At 48.0% G+C, this 21,976-nt stretch overlaps 1 protein-coding gene across 2 annotated transcripts in view; it reads left to right on the forward strand.

The window, feature by feature from the left end:
* Positions 1-21,976, forward strand: part of dlec1 (DLEC1 cilia and flagella associated protein) — a 180,703-nt gene that overhangs the window by 114,033 nt on the left and 44,694 nt on the right. The window contains exons 27-29 of one of the 2 annotated variants that reach the window (XM_085987395.1): positions 4,219-4,370; positions 11,051-11,166; positions 13,369-13,439. In XM_085987395.1, the coding sequence (XP_085843521.1) occupies positions 4,219-4,370; positions 11,051-11,166; positions 13,369-13,439 (339 nt within the window). The remainder of the gene's footprint in view (positions 1-4,218; positions 4,371-11,050; positions 11,167-13,368; positions 13,440-21,976) is intronic. The other variant, XM_085987396.1, reaches the window with a different exon arrangement.

The raw sequence follows: 21,976 nt of genomic DNA on the forward strand, positions 1-21,976 counted from the left end.
CGGGTTAGGTTGATTGGCCATGATAAAAATTGGCCCTTAGTGTTAGGGGGGATTAAATACGTGGGGTTACAGGGATAGGGCTTGGGTGGGATGGCTGTCGGTGTAGGGACCGGGTGCTAGGGTTTGGATGATCAGCCATGATCTCGTTGAATGGCGGAGCAGGCTCGAAGGGCCGAATGGCCTACTCCTGCTCCTATCTTCTATGTTTCTATGTTTCTATGGAGTTTCTCTGCACCCTCCTCACAGCACACACGCCCACCCAGCTTTGTGTCGTCTGCAAACTTGGAGATATTACATCTAGTTCCCTCGTCTAGATCATTAATATATATTGTGAATAGCTGGGGTCCTAGCACTGATCCCTGCGGTACCCCACTGGTCACTGCCTGCCACTCGGAAAAAGACCCGTTTATTCCAACTCTTTGCTTCCTGTCTGCCAACCAGTTCTCTATCCAAGACAGTACCTTACCCCCAATCCCGTGTGCTTTAACTTTGCACGCTAATCTCTTATGCGGGACCTTATCGAAAGCCTTCTGAAAATCCAAATACACCACATCCACTGGTTCTCCCTTATCTATTCTACCAGTTACATCCTCAAAAAATTCCAGTAGATTAGTCAAGCATGATTTACCTTTCGTAAATCCATGTTGACTGTCCGATCCTGTCACTGATTTCCAAGTGCTCTGCTATTACATCTTTTATAATGGACTCTAGCATTTTCCCCACTACCGATGTCAAACTTACCGGTGTATAATTCCCCGTTTTCTCTCTACCACCTTTTTTAAATATTGGGGTTACATTAGCTACCCTCCAATCCATGGGCACTGTTCCAGAGTCTATAGAATTCTTCCTAGCAAAATGTATCACTTCACACTTCCTGGGTTAAATTTCATCTGCCATGTGTCTTCTCATTTTACCAGTCTGTCTATGTCCTCCTTCTATAGACTCTGGAACAGTTCCCATGGATTGCAGGGTAGCTAATATTACCCCACTATTCAAAAAAGGTGGTAGAGAGAAAACGGGGAATTATAGACCGGTAAGCCTGACATCGGTAGTGGGGAAAATGCTAGAGTCCATTATAAAAGATGTAATAGCAGAGCACTTGGAAAACGGTGACAGGATCAGACAAAGTCAACATGGATTTACTAAAGGTAAACCATGCTTGACTAATCTACTGGAATTTTTTGAGGATGTAACTGGTAGAATAGATAAGGGAGAACCAGTGGATGTGGTGTATTTGGACTTTCAGAAGGCTTTCGATAAGGTCCCGCATAAGAGATTAGCGTGTAAAGTTAAGGCACATGGGATTGGGGGCAAGGTACTGACTTGGATAGAGAACTGGTTGGCAGACAGGAAGCAAAGAGTTGGAACAAACGGGTCTTTTTCCGAGTGGCAGGCAGTGACTAGTGGGGTACCGCAGGGATCAGTCCTAGGACCCCAGCTATTCACAATATATATTAATGATCTAGATGAGGGAACTAGATGTAATATCTCCAAGTTTGCAGACGACACAAAGCTGGGTGGGCGTGTGTGCTGTGAGGAGGATGCCGAGAAACTCCAGTATGATTTGGACAGGTTGGCTGATTGGGCAGATGCATGGCAGATGCAGTATAATGTGGATAAATGTGAGGTTACCCATTTTGGTGGCAAAAACAGGAAGGCAGATTATTATCTGAACGGCAATAGATTAGGAGAAGGGGAAGTGCAATGAGACCTGGGTGTCCTTGTGCACCAGTCACTGAAGGTAAGTATGCAAGTGCAGCAGGCGGTTAAGAAGGCAAATGGTATGTTGGCCTTCATAGCGAGAGGATTCGAGTACAGGAGCAAGGATGTCTTGCTGCAGTTGTATAGGGCCTTGGTGAGAGCACACCTTGAGTATTGTGTGCAGTTTTGATCGCCCTATTTGAGGAAGGTTGTTCTTGCCATGGAAGGAGTGCAGCGAAGATTCACCAGGCTGATACCTGGGATGGCAGGAATGACGTATGAGGAGAGATTGGGTCGATTGGGCTTATACTCGCTGGAGTTTAGAAGAATGAGAGGGGATCTCATTGAAACATATAAAATTCTAACAGGACTAGACAGACTAGAAGCAGGAAGGATGTCCCCGATGGTCGGGGAGTCCAGAACCAGGGGTCACAGTCTAAGGATAAGGGGTAAGCCATTTAGGACTGAGATGAGGAGGAATTTCTTCACCCAGAGAGCGGTGAACCTGTGGAATTCTCTACCACAGAAGGCAGTGGAGGCCAATTCATTAAATATATTCAAGAAGGAGCTGGATATATTTCTTAAGACTAAAGGGATCAAGGGATATGGGGAGAAAGCAGGGACAGTGTACTGAGTTTGGATGATCAGCCATGATCTCATTGAATGGCGGAGCAGGCTCGAGGGGCCGAATGGCCTACTCCTGCTCCTATCTTCTATGTTTCCTGAAGTCTGTTACTCTACTCCTCATTGTTTACTACATTTCTGAGTTTTGTATCATCTGCAAACTTTGAAATTATGCCCTGTTTACCCAAGTCCACGTCATTAATATATATCAAAAAGAGCAGTGGTCCTAATATCGACCCCTGGGGAACACCACTGTAAACTTCCCTCCAGTCTGAAAAACAACCATTCACCACAACTCTCTGTTTTCTATCCCTTAGCCAATTTTGTATCTGTGCTGCCACTGCCCCTTTATTACATGGGCTTTAATTTTGCCAACAAGTCTATTATGTGGTACTTTATCAAACGCCTTTTGAATGTCCCTATACACAACTGCACTACCCTCAGCAACCCTCTCCGTTACTTCATCGAAGAACTCAATCATGTTAGTTAAACACGAATTGCTGATTTTTATTTATTAGCTCATATCTTTCCAAATGCCAATTAATTTTGTCCCAGATTATTGTCTCTAAAAGTTCCCCACCACCGATGTACGGCTGACTGGCCTGTAGTTGCCGGGGTTATCCCTCTCTCCTTTTTTAAACAGGGGTGTAACATTTGCAATCCTCCAGTCCTCTGGCCACACCCCCATATCCTAGGAGGATTGGAAGATTGTGGCCAGAGCTTCTCCAATTTCCACTCCCTACTTCCTTCAGTAACCTAGGATGCATCCCATCCGGACCGGGTGACTTTTCTATTTTGAGAACTTGTCAACCTTTTAAGTACATCCTCTTTACCTATCCAATATCGCTATTGCCTCCTCCTTTACTGCTACACTGGCAGCATCCACTTCTCTAGTGAAGACAGATGCAAAGTATTGGGAGTTTCCTAGTATCTCCAGGATAAAACCTGCGCCTTCAGGCTCTGAGGTATACCACTTTCTGTAAATAGAAAATCAAATAAATACTTTATGTAGCAACTTGCTTCATTAAAATGAAATTCTCCAAGTGCAGTACTGAGGGAGTGCTACACTGTCAGGTGCCATCTTTCGGATGAGACGTTAACCCGAGGCTCCATCTGCCCTCTCAGGTAGATGTAAAAGATCCCACGGTACTAGTTTGAGGAAGAGCTTGTTAATGCTCCACGTTCTCTGGTTCTCTCAGATGCAACATGTCATTTCCACACAAAGTATATATATTGCGAAAGAGCTTCACCATCTGCGCTCCACACTTACTGGCTGCAACACTGCAGGTTCTGTTCAAATGTTCTTCAAAGGTGGAACTCTATGCTGCAAGCCTACACCCACCCTAGGCCTGTGATACTCCACCTGCGGACCTGCTGCCCAGGCGTCAGCTGTGGCTGAGTGGGTAGCACTCTCGCCTCTTGCCCACTCCAGAGACTTGAGCACAAAAAGCTAGGCTGACACTCCAGTGCAGCACTGAGGGAGCACTGCACTGTTGGAGTTAGGAAGGGCAAAATTGGCCAGGGCTCCTGCTCCTGCCCATGTGTGGATGCCAGGTGAGGACAGTATCAGACTTACTTGTTATGTTAACGTACATACTCTAGGCTCATGATGGAGTCTCCCATCGAGTCAACAGATTAGACTTTAAACCCTGCTCTTCTTCGAAATAGTACCGTGGGATCTTTTACATTCACTTGAGAGGGCAGACGGGGGCCTCGGTTTAACGTCTCATCCGATAAGATGGCGCCTCCAACAGTGCAGCACCCCCTCAGCATTGCACTGGGAGTGTCAGCCTAGATTACGTGCTCAAGTCCTGGACTGGATCTCAGTCATGGAAACATTTGCTGCACGCGACTTCCTTAACGTTTCTTTCTCCTCCTCTCCTCCCCTCACAGAATTTGCGGACACGCTGCTCTGTCACAGGAAGGGCGCAGCGTTTGTTGTCCAGCCGACGACGGGGACCCTGGGGCCATTCCAGCAGCTGGCGATTGAAATCACGGCCTTTGCCAACATGTGGGGACACTACTACGATCACCTCATTTGCAGAGTTTGTGTTTCCTTTCTTCATTGTCCTTTACATAGAATGTACAGCACAGAAACAGGCCATTCGGCCCAAAAGATCCATGCCGGTGTTTATGCTCCACACAAACCTCCTCCCACCCCATCAGCATAACCTATTATTTTCTGCCTCATACACTTATCAACTCCCCCTTAAAGGCATCTATGCTCTTCACCTCAACCACTCCCTGTGGTAGCGAGTTCCACATTTTAACCACTCTCTGGGTAAAGAAGCTTCTCTTGAATTCCTTATTGGATTTATTAGTGAATATCTTTATTTAAGGCCCCTAGTTTTGGACTCCCCCATAAGTGGAAACGTCTTCTCTACCCTATCGGACCCCTTCATAATTCTAAAGACCTCTATTAGGTAACCCCTCAACCTTCACTGTTCTAGTGAAAAGAACCCCAACCTGTTCAGTCTTTCCTGATAATAAGTCATTTGTCAGTCATGTTTTTCAAGTGACCAGAGGTGATGTGTGTGACGGCATAAAGCGGAGGTGCTTTACAGCTCCAAGTACTGATTATATCCTTAATATCCTTCGTACCCTCTAGTGTATGGGAAGGTAACCAATCGGAGAAAGTCACCCCTAACAAGTGTTATCATCCATTTAAGAAAGGGGGATATGTTCAATAGTCTATAGCCTTCTTCCCTTCCAATTTATCTCTCCTTCTCTCTTGAAGGCCCATGCCGAGATGCAGGTCCGCAAGCACTGGCTGCCATCTAGTGCCTCTCCTAAACAGTGAGCGTGCAGAGGCTATTTATTTTGTGAGGGGAATCGCGGCCAAACCGGCAATGTTCCTTCACGCGCACTTCCCAGCAGCAGTCACCAGATTGCGATTGGGAACAAAAAACCCCGTGCTTCCCTAGCCCAGGGTGCTGAGGGCAATTCCAGCTCAGATCAGTAATCAAAACCTAGGGCCTTGAGTAGATTGGGCCTATACACTCTGGAGTTTAGAAGAATGAGAGGTGATCTCATTGAAACATAGAAGATTCTGAGGGGGATTGACAGGGTAGATGCTGAGAGGTTGTTGCCCCTGGCTGGAGAGTCTAGAACTAGGGGGCATAGACTCAGGATAGGGGGTTGGCCATTTAAGACTGAGATGAGGAGGAATTTCTTCACTCAGAGGGTTGTGAATCTTTGGAATTCTGTACCCCAAAGGGCTGTGGATGCTGAATCATTGAGTATATTAAAGGCTGAGATAGATAGATTTTTGGACTCATGGGGAAATCAAGGGATATGGAGATCTGGCGGGAAAGTGAAGTTGAGGTTGAAGATCAGCCATGATCTTATTGAATGGCGGAGCAGGCTCAAGGGGCCATATGGCCTACTCCTGCTCCTATTTCTTATGTTCTTATATTCTTATGTTCCTGGTCAGTGTTGTTGTGTATGTACCTTTAAGAGAATAACTGGTCTCAGACTGCAGTACCGGCAGTGACCAGTCCTGTATAAAAGGCGCTAGTAAGCCTCTGTAGTTTCAGTTTCCCGATTGACTCCTTTCAGTAAAGACTTGTTTTGTTCAACTCCTGCTGTCCGTGTCTCAATCATACACGGACATAATACTGGCGACGAGCAGATACGAACTTACCTACAGTCTGCACCACCTCCTGGGATCCATTCCTGCAGCGAAGTGAGCAGAGGTCGAGGCCAGAAGGAAGAAAGAAGCAGTAGAAACGGGCGTCGACCATGGGCATCCGCCCCTGTGTTAGCGGAGTTGAAGATTGCTGGAGAAGCTGTCGAAAGCAGGGCCTGGTTCCTGTCGACGGTGCTTCAGCTAATCGGGCTGGTGGCAGGTAGTACACTGATCCTTCCTGGGCTGCAGCGGTCGCGAACTCGAGCGGGTGGCTTGCAACGGGGCCGAGCAGCGTTGTCGGGAAGAGGAGAGAGAGAGGGTGGAGCACACAGGGCGCGGCCGGTGCTACGAAGCCGGGCTGCGTATAGACCCGAGAAGAGGGAGGCAAGAGTCCCACAGGGTTGTTCCACGATGGGAAAATAATAAAAAAAAAAAAAAGAAATATTAAACGCGCAGGAAACCGCGAGGAGCTGCAGGTTGCAATGGAAACCGCGGAAAGCAGCGCTAGCAACAGCGGGGAAGAAGGCAAAAGCACGGGAGGCGCCATCTTAATCAGCGGGGGAAGAAGGCAAAGCGCGGGAGGCGCCATTTTGTTAAATCGGGGAAGAAGGCAAAGCGCGGGAGGCGCCATTTTAGATTTTCAAGATGCCGAAGACTGGCTGTATCACTGCCTTTGATAATACAATAGAGGACTGGACCACGTATGTGGAAAGAGTCGAGGTATATTGCGAGGCAAACGAAATAGCCGATGAGAAAAAGGCATCGGTATTGCTAAACTTAATGGGCGCTAGAACGTACGGCCTATTGCGGGACCTGATTACTCCAGCCAAACCGAAGGCGAAGAGTTTTAACGAAATTGTTGCTGTCCTACAGGAACACTTAAACCCTGCACCGCTGTTGATAGCAGAAAGATTTAAATTCCACAGGAGAACTCAGCATAAAGATGAGAGCAATGCTGAGTACCTTACAGAACTACGCAAGCTATCAAAGCACTGCCAGTTTGGAGCAGGACTGGCAGATACACTACGGGACAAATTTGTCTGTGGACTCCTGAGTGAAGGAACACAGAAGAAGTTACTCTCGGAGAAAGAGCTGACGCTAGATAAGGCTTTCAGCGTGGCAGTATCGTATGAAGCAGCAGCCAGGGGAGCTGCGGAAATTCAACAAAAGCCACAGGAATACGGCAACCACGAAATGACACGGGGATTTGCAAAATGTTATCGCTGCGGCAGAACTAACCATGACCAGAAGGACTGCTGGTCCAAGGACAAAATATGCAGGCAATGCGGAAAGATGGGACACATTGCACGAGTTTGCAGGTCTGGGAAGAAGACCAGCGACAACAAAAAGGCTACTAAGGAACCGTACAAGAAAGTACAAAAGATGACGGACAGTAGTTCCGAAGACCAGATGAGCGATAGTGAATCCGGAACAGGAGACTAAGCTGTCTCAAACTTCACAATGTAATCGCAAAAGAGGATCACCGAACCATTTGGATCACCCTCACGATAGCAGGGTCCCAAGTTAAAATGGAATTGGATACAGGATCAGCGCTAACCGTCATGAATCGACGAGACTACGAGCGGCTATTCTCACACATACCCTTGAGAGAGACATCCATCGTCTTGACGACGTATACGGGGCAAAAAGTATACCCCAGAGGAAAAATAAGGGTGCCTGTCGAATACAACGGCAAGAAAATACGGAAATTGTATCTCTACATACTGCAAAATGGTGGACCACCGTTATTGGGACGTGAATGGATCAGGAAGATAAGCTTAGATTGGCACTCCATTCATGCAATGACGGTGGACGGTAAAAAAGATGAAGACGTCACTCCTGGACGATTGTCAACAATCTTAGCTAACGCCAAAGAGGTATTTCAACAAGAACTGGGCACTCTTAAAGGCGTAACCGCCTCGATAAAAATAGAAGAGAATGCAATTCCCAAGTTTTTCAAAGCAAGACCGGTACCATATGCAATTCGCCCAGCCGTCGAGGCAGAGCTGGAGAATCTGGAGAAGGCAGGCGTGTTGTCTAAGGTCGACTGGAGCGAGTGGGCGACACCCATCGTTCCTGTCATGAAGAAAACGTTAAGCAATAAGTCTGAGGAGCCAAGGAAGGTTCGCATCTGTGGGGATTTCAAAGTGACGGTGAACCCAGTCCTTCACACAGTACAATATCCTCTTCCAAGGATAGAAGACATCTTCGCCTCACTGTCTGGAGGGAAGCGTTTTACAAAAATTGACCTAGCACAAGCATATTTGCAGATGGAGGTTGAAGAATCCTCTAGGAAGTATCTCACGATTAACACTCACAAAGGTCTTTACCAGTATCATCGATTGGTATTCGGAGTAGCATCGGCTCCGGCGATATGGCAAAGAGCGATGGAACAAGTCCTGCAAGGGATTCCGGGGACTCAGTGTTACTTGGACGACATCCTTGTGACAGGTGAAGATGACAGTGAACACCTTAACAACCTAGAACAGGTGCTCACTAGACTACGGGAACATGGGCTACGAGCCAACCGCCCCAAGTGCGAGTTTTTAAAGAAACAGATATCGTATTGTGGCCACGTAATTGATGAAGAGGGGTTACATAAGTCCCCTGACAAAATTGAAGCGGTTGTTCAGGCCCCAGCGCCTGAAAATGTGTCGCAACTGAGGTCATTCCTCGGATTGGTGAATTACTACCACAAGTTTTTGCCGAATTTGTTGACAATCCTGCACCCGCTGAACGCCCTGCTACGAACGGGAGTAGCATGGAAATGGAGCAATGCCTGTAAGCGGGCCTTTCAGAAGAGTAAGGACTTAATCACTTCAAGAGAAGTATTGGCTCACTACAACCCAGCACTGCCGATCAGACTGGCGTGTGATGCGTCTCCCTACGGCATTGGGGCGGTACTGTCACATAAATTCCTTGATGGTTTAGAGAGGCCGATAGCTTTTGCGTCACGCTCGTTAACTTCTGCCGAGCGTAACTACGCCCAGATTGACAGAGAGGCCCTCAGCCTAGTGTGGGGGGTGAAGAAGTTCAATCACTACCTGCACGGTCAAAAATTTACTCTACTAACCGATCATCAACCTCTTGTCTCCATTTTCAACCCTCAGAAGGGCGTACCGATAATGACAGCGCAACGGCTGCAGAGGTGGTCCCTTTTCCTAGGGGCACACCAATATGACATCGAGTACAAAGGAACTAAACAGCTTGGGAATGCTGATGGATTGTCATGCCTACCGTTGCCGACGGTGGAAGAAGACCTTGCAGTGGATCCAATGGAGTTATTCCACTCAACCATAGTCGAATGTCTCCCTGTGACGAATGCAAACATAGAAAAGGAAACACGGAATGACCCGACACTATCACGGGCCTATGATTTAACGGTGAAAGGATGGCCAGCACATGGCGAACCACTGCTGCCAGCATTCTCGCCGAGAAGAGAACAGCTGTCAGTGTGCAGAGGAACCTTGATGTGTGGATCCAGAGTAGTAATTCCACCTAAGTTGACGGATAGAGTGCTCAATGAGCTTCATGAGGGTCATCTGGGTGGGGTAAAAATGAAGAACTTAGCCAGAGCATTTGTGTGGTGGCCGGGAATCGATAGAGAAATCAAAGAGATAACCAAGAGCTGTGCAGGATGCCAGAAGGTCCAAAACGCCCCACCACAAGCTCCTCTACATCCATGGGAGTGGCCCTCATCTCCATGGCAAAGGGTGCACATTGATTTTGCTGGTCCCTTCATGGACTCGATGTTTTTAATTGCGGTGGATGCACATTCAAAGTGGCCAGAGGTAATAAAAATGTCCTCAACCACCACGGAAAAAACTATCACAGTTTTACAAACCATATTCGCCAGGAATGGGCTGCCTGAACAGATTTGCTCTGACAATGGACCACAGTTTGTGTCTGAAGAGTTCCGGAGGTTCTTAAAGAACAATGGTGTTAAGCATTACACATCTGCCCCATATCATCCAGCCACTAATGGATTGGCCGAGAGGTTTGTTCAAACATTCAAGAAGGCTATCAAGGCAATGTGTAATGAAGATATACCCCTACAACACAAGGTGGACAACTTCTTGTTTGCCTACCGGAATGCGACACATGCGGTTACCAACCAAACTCCAGCCATGATGTTCTTCAATCGAAGACTACGATGCCGCTTGGATTTGGTTAAGCCAAATGTCCGAAGAGATGTGGAGAACAGGCAGTTTCAGAATATGAATGAAAGGCCGACCAGGAGTTTTAAGATAGGTCAACCAGTTTTGGCCCGGGACTACCGCACTGAGAAATGGCAGCCAGGAACGATTTGTACACGGCAAGGACCTCTCATGTATACCGTGGACGTTGGAGAGAGCATTGTAAGACGCCATGCTGACCAGATTCTAGAGTCACTGGAAAACGTCAACTCCACACCACGATCTGATACCCCTGGTAATGAAATCGACGTACCAATTGCAGCTACCGCAGAATCGGTGATATTGGAAGCAGATGAACCAAACAACGACATTGATCCCGACTCAACCTTGCCAGAGGAACCTGATACCCCAAAGAGGCGTTATCCAGACAGAATGAGGAAGCCTCCTCAAAGACTGAACTTATAATTGCTTAAACTTAACCAATGTATCTAGCAACCGTAATTGTGATTGTAATTAGTTATCATTTAGTCGTTAAATGAATGTTATGTACTGTTTATCTAAAAGGGGAGGAATTGTTGTGTATGTACCTTTAAGAGAATAACTGGTCTCAGACTGCAGTACCGGCAGTGACCAGTCCTGTATAAAAGGCGCTAGTAAGCCTCTGTAGTTTCAGTTTTCCCGATTGACTCCTTTCAGTAAAGACTTGTTTTGTTCAACTCCTGCTGTCCGTGTCTCAATCATACACGGACATAATAAGTGTGTCAGCTGCATTATGGGCAGTGTGAAGGGAAAACCAGAGTCTACTGGTTTAAGTATATTTATATTAATTAATGTTTCAGTTGTTGTTTTCCTTCGTGGATATCCTGGAGACTGTGGCGGTGCACTGTGAACTTGCTGTATATTGTGTATTTATATTCAATGTGGGTGTGTAATATTCCATTGATATCCATTGTTCTGTTAGGTCGGAGAGCTCAAGCCTACCTATGTCCCCATGCAGATGACTGTTAAAGGCGTTCCACTCTACTTCAAGGTTCTAGGACCCCAGAAGGACAACCAGATGCAAGGCCCTGTAGTCAGGTACAAGGATTCTTGAGTGTATTACTTTTTATTTTGTTTCTTTCCTGTTTCTAGTTAGTTGGTCAGGAGGCTTTGTGAAGTGTTCTGGCACTGCCATTATTTTGTACATCCATAATATTGAGAGAATGGGTTTTCCAATGGGGATTCCCCTTTACTTACTTTTTTTTTTGGAGGTGGAAGAAAAGGAGCAATGGGGGGGATGTTAGACAGATCAGGCTGTACCAGAGACAGTCTATGCTCATCTGCCGGTACCCCACCCCCACATTTAGAGGCAGAGGCCCACTTATCTGGAAAAGACGGTGCAAAAATGGCGACACAGGCTCTGGGTTAGCAGCCAGGCAGAGGCAGAGCTGTGCCATCCACTGCAGAGACACCCGCAGCCATTGGGCACAAAGGTCTGGTACCGCCAGTGGCATTAACGATCATCTACTCTTTGCCCATCTCATTCTCGACATGCTGCATTGTGCTTTTTGTGGTGAGGGTGCCCAGGCCTGGTACTAGCACTATCAGCTCATTCTGCCCTGCCACCAGTCAATAAACGGAGGTTAGAGTGCTGCACTGCTCTATTACATAGAAACATAGAAGATAGGAGCAGGAGTAGGCCATTCGGCCCCTCGAGCCTGTTCTGCCATTCAGTGAGATCATGGCTGATCATCGAAACTCAGTACCCTGTCCCTGCTTTCTCCCCATATCCCTTTAGCCTTAAGAAATATATCTAACTCCTTCTTGAATATATTTAATGAATTGGCCTCAACTGTCTTCTGTGGTAGAGAATTCCACAGGTTCACCACTCTCTGAGTAAAGAAATTCATCCTCATCTCAGTCCTAAATGGCTTACCCCTTATCCTTAGACTGTGACCCCTGGTTCTGGACTCCCCCGCCATTGGGAACATCCTTCCTGCATCTAGTCTGTCTAGTCCTGTTAGAATTTTATAAGTTTCAATGAGATCCCCTCTCATTCTTCTAAACTCTAACGAATATAAGCCTAATCGACCCAATCTGTCCTCGTACGTCATTCCTGCCATCCCAGGTATCAGTCTGGTGAATCTTCGCTGCACTCCCTCCATGGCAAGAACATCCTTCCTCAGATAAGGCGACCAAAACTGCACACAATACTCAAGGTGTGATTTCACCAAGGCCCTGTACAACTACTATTATTGCACCTCCGCATTTATCGTAGCCACTAGGTTCCCCTTCGCTGCCTCGGTCCAGTTATTCACCCATCCTCTAACCCCATGGAATTTCAGGGCCACTGAGTTTTTCTCTATCTGACTGTGGGGCTGATCATCTGGAAGCATCACCCAATCCTCACCTGCCATGCACAAGCACACTATCCAGTCGGGCTTACTGAATGGCAATCAAGAGCGAGAACCCTGGCTGGGGTTTTCCTTCCCTCCCTCATTTAATACCACTTGTAGTTCCCCAAATGAGATCAGCTAACTCGGCACAGACCAGGGATCCCGCCTGAGCCCTTCTGACCTGCGTAGCTAAATGATGCACAGTGTGTTGCATATAACCACTGGTGAACACCTCTTTGACATGGATTTACTAATAAACTGCGGATGGTTAAGGAGACCTCAGTTAGAGTACTGTGTGCCATACTGGGCTCCATACTATTTGAAGGATATTGAGGCCTTAGAGAGAGTACAATGCAGATTGACTAGGATGCTGCCTTGTATGAGGAAGTAGAATACAAAGGAAGACTTAAAAAATTGGGGCGTCTTTTTATTAGAACAATGCAGATTATGGAGAGAGATGATAGAAGTGTTTAAAATTGTGATAGGATAGATATGGGGAGAGAGTAGGAAACGGTTTCCAGTAGTTGACCAGGAAAAACTTCAGCACGCAGAGAGTTGTGAGGCTGTGGAATTCACTTCTAGGGTGAGGCAAAAACTATGACATTAGTCATGGTTAGAGTGTATAGGTGGATGAATGAAAAGGGGATGAAGGGACATGGGAATAGGGTGGGTAAATGTGCTCGCATGGAGGGTATACACTGGCGTGGGCCGGTTGGGCCTATTGGCCTATCTCCGTGTTGTAGCTTGCATATATATCTATGCAAATATTCAGCTCACAGTACACCAGGGTTTTGGATAGTAAGGAAGCATTGACCATCTTCCCCATGGCATTACTTTATGAGCACATATCTGATAACGATGAGAGTGTAATGAGAAGTGCTTGACATAAGGTTTTGTTTTCCAGGTTTGGTACCCACATCTCTGGAGGTGACACGGTCTCCCGTTCCCTACGGCTCATCAATACAGGTCCCTGTGGTAGGTATTATAACATCATTTCTTTTCTCCACAGAGTCAGTAATATGGCCCAGGGTCAGGTGTGCAGCTCCCGCCACCTCTCATTGGCTGAGAACGGCGCACTCAGTGCTGGCGGTCGGCAGCCATCTTGGAAGCGGGAAACTGCGGCTTTTCGGAGAGAAAATGGAGCGGGTTCCCCTGGGGACCCGAAGCGGGGGATTATCAGAGCCAGAGAGAGAATGCAAGGAGTGAGAGAGGGTGTCATCCCGGGGGTGGGTTGGGGGGGGGGGTGGCGGGCGGGGAGAGAGAGAAAGAGAGAGAGGACCATCCCCGGACCCGGAGGGAGGCCGTCCCGGGGGAGAGCCAGAGCCAAGCGGCACCACCGGTGAGTAGAACGAAACACGGCTCTCCTTCCCCAACCTCAGTCGTCTCCAACCAGCCTCAACCCTCCTGCTACTGAAAGACTGAACCCCAACCCCACCCTGTCCCTCATCCCCCACTCCCACCTCCACTCACCCTCACCCCCACCCCACTCACCCTCACCCCCATCCCACTCACCCTCACACTCACCCCCACTCACCGCCATCCCACTCACCCCCACCCCCACTCACCCCCATCCCACTCACCCCCACCCCCACTCACCGCCATCCCACTCACCGCCATCCCACTCACCCCACCCCCACTCACCCCCCATCCCACTCACCCCCCATCCCACTCACCCCCCATCCCACTCACCCCCATCCCACTCACCCCCATCCCACTCACCCCCATCCCACTCACCCCCATCCCACTCACCCCCATCCCACTCACCCCCACCCCCACTCACCCCCATCCCACTCACCCCCACCCCCCCACCCTCACTCACCCCATCCCACTCACCCCATCCCACACCCCCACCCCCACTCACCCCACCCCCACTCACCCCACCCCCACTCACCCCATCCCACTCACCCCATCCCACACCCCCACCCCCACTCACCCCACCCCCACTCACCCCCATCCCACTCACCCTCATCCCACTCACCCCATCCCACTCACCCCCATCCCACTCACCCCCATCCCACTCACCCCCATCCCACTCACCCCCATCCCACTCACCCCATCCCACTCACCCCCATCCCACTCACCCCCATCCCACTCACCCCATCCCACTCACCCCCATCCCACTCACCCCCATCCCACTCACCCCCATCCCACTCACCCCCATCCCACTCACCCCCATCCCACTCACCCCCACCCCCACTCACCGCCATCCCACTCACCCCCACCCCCACTCACCCCCATCCCATTCACCCCCACCCTCACTCACCCCATTCCACTCACCCCATCCCACTCACCCCCACCCCCACTCACCCCCATCCCACTCACCCCCATCCCATTCACCCCCACTCACCCCATCCCACTCACCCCCATCCCACTCACCCCCCATCCCGCTCACCCCTCATCCCGCTCACCCCTCATCCCACTCACCCCTCATCCCACTCACCCCTCATCCCACTCACCCCTCATCCCACTCACCCCTCATCCCACTCACCCCCACCCCCACTCACCCCACCCCCACTCACCCCACCCCCACTCACCCCATCCCACTCACCCCCACCCCCACTCACCCCATCCCACTCACCCCCACCCCCACTCACCCCCATCCCACTCACCCCCACTCACCCCACCCCCACTCACCCCATCCCACTCACCCCCACTCACCCCACCCCCACTCACCCCATCCCACTCACCCCATCCCACTCACCCCATCCCACTCACCCCACCCCCACTCACCCCATCCCACTCACCCCCATCCCACTCACCCCCATCCCACTCACCCCCATCCCACTCACCCCCACCCCCACTCATGCCCCCAATCGCTCCACCTGCACCCCATTTACAGACATGTATCTGCAAGCCATTTTATTATAACAATAGATTACTCTGTAAAGTTAATTTCCATTCTAGCAATAACAATTTCAGTTAATACCCAGTTTTTATGAAATTGTATTTGCTGCTAAGATGAATTGACAATAGCTCTTTTAAATAAGGACAATGGCACTACCATTAATAAGGATTGCACTTATGGTAATGTTGTATCTTGTAGACAATGTCATATTTACTGGCCTATATATTTGACTTCAAATAAAGATATTTTTAGATCATATTTACAAAAGACTTACCTTAACATATCCATCCTTTGTCATAATAAAGAGCAAGAGGATAACTAAAGAAAGAGTAGGGCCCATTAGAGACCAAAAAGGTAACCTGTGTGTGGAGACGGAAGACATGGGTATGGTTCTTAATGAATACTTTGCATCTGTCTTCACAAACGAGAGGGGCAATGCAGGCATTGTAGTTAAGAAGGAGGAGTGTTAAGTATTAGATGCCCCGAGACCGGAGAGGCAGCAGGCCTGCGAGGGATCACCAGAGGCGGCGGAGGTACTTAAACAGCAGCCCGAGGCAGCGAGGCCCAGAGCCCCGAGACCGGAGAGGCAGCGGACCTGCGAGGGAGCACCAGAGGCGGCGGAGGTACTTAAACAGCAGCCCGAGGCAGCGAGGCCCAGAGCCCCGAGACCGGAGAGGCAGCGGACCTGCGAGGGATCACCAGAGGCGGTGGAGCTACTTAAAGAGCAGCCCGAGGCAGCGAGGCCCAGAGCCCCGAGACCGGAGAGGCAGCGGTCCTGCGAGGGATCACCAGAGGCCCGACCAATCCAGGTTCCGGGAGAGAGGTAAAAAGTAATCCAAGTGTGACGTCAGCAGGAAGCAGGTAAGTGATTGGTTGGTGAGTATTTCTCTCTTTTTTAAACTTTAACTCTGTTTTATAGTTTCTAAGGTCTCTCTGGTGTAGCGGGGACTGTTGGTAAACTATTTAACTGTAGTGTAATTAGTGGGATTGATTGATTTAATTTAAACTCAATTAATTAAAGGGTAAGTCATGGCAAGAAAGCCGGGCCCCGTGATCTGCTCCTCCTGCAAGATGTGGGAACTCAGGGACACTTCCTGTGTCCCTGACAACTACATGTGCAGGAAGTGCACCCAGCTGCAGCTACTGACAGACCGCATTGCGGCACTGGAGCTGCGATTGGATGCATACTGGAGCGTTCACGATGCTCAGGACATCGTGAACAGCACGTTTACGGAGTTGGACACACCGCAGGTAGAGGTTGGACAGGAAGAAAGGGAACGGGTGACCAACAGGCAGAGTACTAGGCGCAGGCAGGTAGTGCAGGGGTCCCCTGTGGCCATTCCCCTCTCCAACAGATATACCACTTTGAGTACTGTTGGAGGGGATGGCTTATCAGAGGAAGGCAGCAGCAGCCAACTTCCTGGCACCAGGGGTGGCTCTGCTGCACAGAATGGAAGGAAAAAGTGTGGTAGAGCTATAGTAATAGGGGATTCAATTGTAAGGGGAATAGATAGGTGTTTCTGCGGCCGCAAACGAGACTCCAGGATGGTGTGTTGCCTCCCTGGTGCAAGAGTCAAGGATGTCTCCGAGCGGCTGCAGAACATCTTGGAAGGGGAGGGTGAACAGCCAGTTGTCGTGGTGCATATAGGCACCAACGATATAGGTAAAAAGCGGGATGAGGTCCTAAAAGCGGAATATAGGGAGTTAGGAGGTAAATTAAAAAACAGGACCTCAAAGGTAGTAATCTCAGGATTGCTACCAGTGCCACGTGCTAGTCAGAGTGCAAATAGAAGGATACTTCAGATGAATACGTGGCTAGAGGAATGGTGCCAGGGGGAGGGATTCAAGTTCCTGGGACATTGGAACCGGTTCTGGGGGAGGTGGGACCAGTTCAAACCGGACGGTCTGCACCTGGGCAGGGCTGGAACTGATGTCCTAGGGGGAGTGTTTGCTAGTGCTGTGGGGGAGGGTTTAAACTAAAATGGAAGGGGGTTGGGAACCTGAGCAGGGAGACAGAGGAAAGGAAAACAAGGATAAAAGCAAAAGATAGGAAGGAGAAAAACAAAAGTGGCAGTCAGAGAAATCAACGGTTTAAATCAAACGTGGCCACAGTAAATAATAATTCTAATAGGTCTAAGAGCGTTAAAAAAACAAGCCTGAAGGCTTTGTGTCTTAATGCGAGGAGCATTTGTAATAAGGTGGATGAATTGGCTGCGCAAATAGAGGTAAACGAATATGATTTGGTTGGGATTACAGAAACGTGGCTCAAGGACGGCCAAGACTGGGAACTCAACATCCAGGGGTATTCGATATTCAGGAAAGATAGGCAAAAAGGAAAGGGAGGAGGGGTAGCATTACTGGTTAAAGAAGGGATTAACACAATTGTAATGAAGGATATTAGCTCTGATGAGGTGGAATCTGTATGGGTAGAATTGAGAAATACTAAGGGGAAGAAAACATTAGTGGGAGTGGTATATAGACCTCCAAACAGTAAGGCGGAGGTTGGGGATGGCATTAAAAGGGAAATTAAAGAAGCGTGCAATAAGGGCACAGCAGTCATCATGGGTGACTTTAATCTACATATAGATTGGGCCAACCAAATTAGTAACAATACTGTGGAGGAGGAATTCCTGGAGTGTTTATGGGATGGTTTCCTGGACCAATATGTCGAGGAACCAACCAGAGATCAGGCCATCTTAGACTGGGTATTATGTAACGAGAAAGGATTAATGAGCAATCTTGTTGTACGAGGCCCCTTGGGTCGGAGCGATCATAATATGATCGAATTCTTCATTAAGATGGAGAATGAAGTAGTTGACTCAGAAACTAGGGTCCTCAATTTAAATAAAGGAAACTACGATGGTCTGAGGAGCGAGTTGGGTAGGATTGATTGGGGAATGGCACTCAAAGGGTTGACGGTGGATAGGCAATGGCAAACATTCAAAGATCGAATGGATGAACTACAGAAGTTGTTCATCCCAGTTTGGCATAAAAATAAAACAAAAAAGGTGACTCAACCGTGGCTAACAAGGGAAATTAGGGATAGCATAAGATCCAAGGAGAGGACATACAAATTGGCCAGATAAAGCAATAATCCTGAGGATTGGGAGCAGTTTAGGATTCAACAAAGGAGGACAAAGGGATTAATTAAGAAAGGGAAAATAGAATATGAGAGTAAGCTTGCAGGGAACATAAAAACTGACTGCAAAAGCTTTTATAGATATGTAAAAAGGAAAAGATTGGTGAAGTCAAGCGTAGGTCCCTTGCAGTCAGAATCAGGGGAATTTATAATGGGGAGCAAAGAAATGGCAGACCAACTAAGTACATATTTTGGTTCTGTCTTCACAAAGGAGGACATAAATAACCTCCCAGAAATACTGGTGAACATAGGGTCTGATGAAAGGGTGGAACTGAAAGATATCAGTATTTGTAGGGAAATGGTGTTAGGAAAATTGATGGGACTGAAGGCCGATAAATCCCCAGGGCCTGATAATCTACATCCCAGGGTACTTAAGGAAGTGGCCCTAGAAATAGTAGATGCATTGCTGGTCATCTTCCAGAACTCAATAGACTCTGGAACAGTACCCATGGATTGGAGGGTAGCTAATGTTACCCCACTATTCAACAAAGGTGGCAGAGAAAAAGCGGGGAATTATAGACCGGTAAGCCTGACATTGGTAGTGGGGAAAATGCTAGAGTCCATTATAAAAGATGTAATAGCAGAGCACTTGGAAAGCAGTGACAGGATCGGACAAAGTCAACATGGATTTACAAAAGGTAAATCATGCTTGACTAATCTACTGGAATTTTTTGAGGATGTAACTGGTAAAATAGATAAGGGAGAACCAGTGGATGTGGTGTATTTGGACTTTCAGAAGGCTTTTGATAAGGTCCTGCATCAGAGGTTAGCGTGCAAAATTAAGGCACATGGGACTGGGGGCAAGGTATTGACTTGGATAGAGAACTGGTTGGCGGACAGAAAGCAAAGAGTTGGAATAAACGGGTCGTTTTCCGAGTGGCAGGCAGTGACTAGTGGGGTACCGCAAGGATCGGTCCTAGGACCCCAGCTGTTCACAATATATATTAATGATCTGGACGAGGGAATTGGATGTAATATCTCCAAATTTGCAGATGACACAAAGCTGGGTGGGAGGGTATGCTGTGAGGAGGATGTCATGAAACTCCAGTACGATTTGGACAGGTTGGGTGATTGGGCAGAAACATGGCAAATGCACTATAATGTGGATAAATGTGAGGTTATCCACTTTGGTGGCAAAAACAGGAAGGCAGATTATTATTTGAATGGCAATAGATTGGGAGAAGAGGAAGTGCAAAGAGACCTAGGTGTTCTTGTGCACCAGTCGCTGAAGGTAAGCATGCAGGTGCAGCAGGCGGTTAAGAAGGCAAATGGTATGTTGGCCTTCGTAGCAAGAGGGTTCGAGTACAAGAACAAGGATGTCTTGCTGCAGTTGTACAGGGCCTTGGTGAGACCGCACCTTGAGTATTGTGTGCAGTTTTGGTCACCTTACCTGAGGAAGGACGTTCTTGCCATGGAGGGAGTGCAGCGAAGATTCACCAGGCTGATACCTGGGATGGCAGGAATGACGTATGAGGAGAGATTGTGTCGATTGGGCTTATACTCACTGGAGTTTAGAAGATTGAGAGGGGATCTCATCGAAACCTATAAAATTCTGTCAGGTCTGGACAGACTAGATGCAGAAAGGATGTTTCTGATGGCCGGGGAGTCCAGAACCAGGGGTCATAGTCTAAGGATAAGGGGTAAGCCATTTAGGACTGAAATGAGGAGGAATTTCTTCACCCAGAGAGTGGTGAACCTGTGGAATTCTCTACCACAGAGGGCGGTGGAGGCCAGTTCATTAAATATATTCAAGAAAGAGTTGGATATATTTCTTGAGGCTAAAGGGATCAAGGGATATGGGGAGAAGGCAGGGGCAGGGTACTGAATTTGGATGATCAGCCATGATCTCATTGAATGGCGGAGCAGGCTCGAAGGGCCGAATGGCCTACTCCTGCTCCTATCTTCTATGTTTCTATGAGTTAAAAATAGTGAGAGAGGAAGTATTAAGGGGTTTGGCATCTTTGAAAGTAGATTAATCTCCAGGCCTGGATGAAACGTATCCTAGGCTGTTAAGGGGAGCAAAGGAGGAAATAGCGGAAGCATTTTTTAGTCCTCTCTGGCTACAGGTGTGGTGCCGGAGGACTGGAGGACTGCTAATGTTGTACCGTTGTTTAAAAAGGGAGTAAGGGATAGACCGAGAAATTACAGGCCAGTCAGCCTAACTGGGCAAATTGTTGGAAAAAATTCCGAGGGACAGTATTAATTGTCACTTAGAAAGACATGGATTAATCAAGGACAATCAGTGTGGATTTGTTAAGGGAAGGTCGTGTCTGACTAACTTGATTGAATTTTTTGAGGAGCTAACATGGAGGGTTGGTGAGGGTAGTGGATTTGATGTAGTGTACATGAATTTTAGCAAGGCTTTTGACAAGGTCCCACATGGCAGACTGGTCAGAAAAGTAAAAGCCCATGCGATCCAAGGGAAAGTGGCAAGTTGGATCCAAAATTAATTCGTGTTTTTTGAGGATGTAACAAGCAGGGTAGATGAAGGGGAACCAGTGGATGTAGTGTATTTGGATTTCCAAAAGGCATTCGATAAGGTGCCACATAAAAGGTTGTTATGCAAGATAAGGGCACATGGGGTTGGGGTGATATATTAGCACGGATAGAGGAATGGTTAACGGACAGAAAACAGAGAGTAGGGATAAACGGGTCATTTTCCAGTTGGCAGGCTGTAACTAGAGGGGTGCCACAAGGATCAGAACTTGGCCCTCGGCTATTTACAATCTGTATTAATGACTTAGATGAAGGGACTGAGTGCAATGTATCCAAGTTTGCTGACAATACAAAGCTAGGTGGGAAAGTAAGCTGTGAGGAGGATGCAAAGAGCCTTCAAAAGGATATAGACAGGTTAAGTGAGTGGGCAATAAGGTAGCAGATGGAGTATAATGTGGGGAAATATGAGGTTATTCACTTTGGTAGGAAGAATAAAAAAGCAGAATACTTTTTAAATGGTGAAAAACAATTAAATGGTGGTGTTCAGAGAGATTTAGGTGTCCTCATACAGAAAACACAGAGTTAGCAAACAATTAGGAAGGCAAATGGCATGTTGGCCTTTATTGTATGAGGGTTGGAGTACAAGAGTAAGGAAGTCTTGCTACAATTGTACAGGGCTTGGTGAGAACACACCTGGGGTACTGGGCACAGTTTTGGTCTCCTTATCTAAGGAAGGATATACTTGCCTTAAAGGCGGTGCAACGAAGGTTCACTAGATTGATCCCTGGGATGAGAGGTTTGTCCTATGAGCAGAGATTGAGTAGAACGGGCCTACACTCTGGAATTTAGAAGAATGAGAGGCGATCTCATTGAAACATATAAGATTCTGAGGGGGATTGACAGGATAGATGTTGAGAGATTGTTTCCCCTGGCTGGAGAGTCTAGAACTAGGATCATAGTCTCAGGATAAGGGGTCGGCCATTTACGACTGAGATGACGTTGAATTTCTTCACTCAGACGGTTGTGTATCGCTGGAATTCTCTGCCCCAGAGAGCTGGTAATGCCCAGTCATTGAGTATATTCAAGGCTGAG

This window comes from Somniosus microcephalus, chromosome 5, assembly GCF_052327205.1.
Source record: "Somniosus microcephalus isolate GS21.2 chromosome 5, FLI_Smic_1.0, whole genome shotgun sequence".
NCBI lineage: Eukaryota > Metazoa > Chordata > Chondrichthyes > Squaliformes > Somniosidae > Somniosus > Somniosus microcephalus.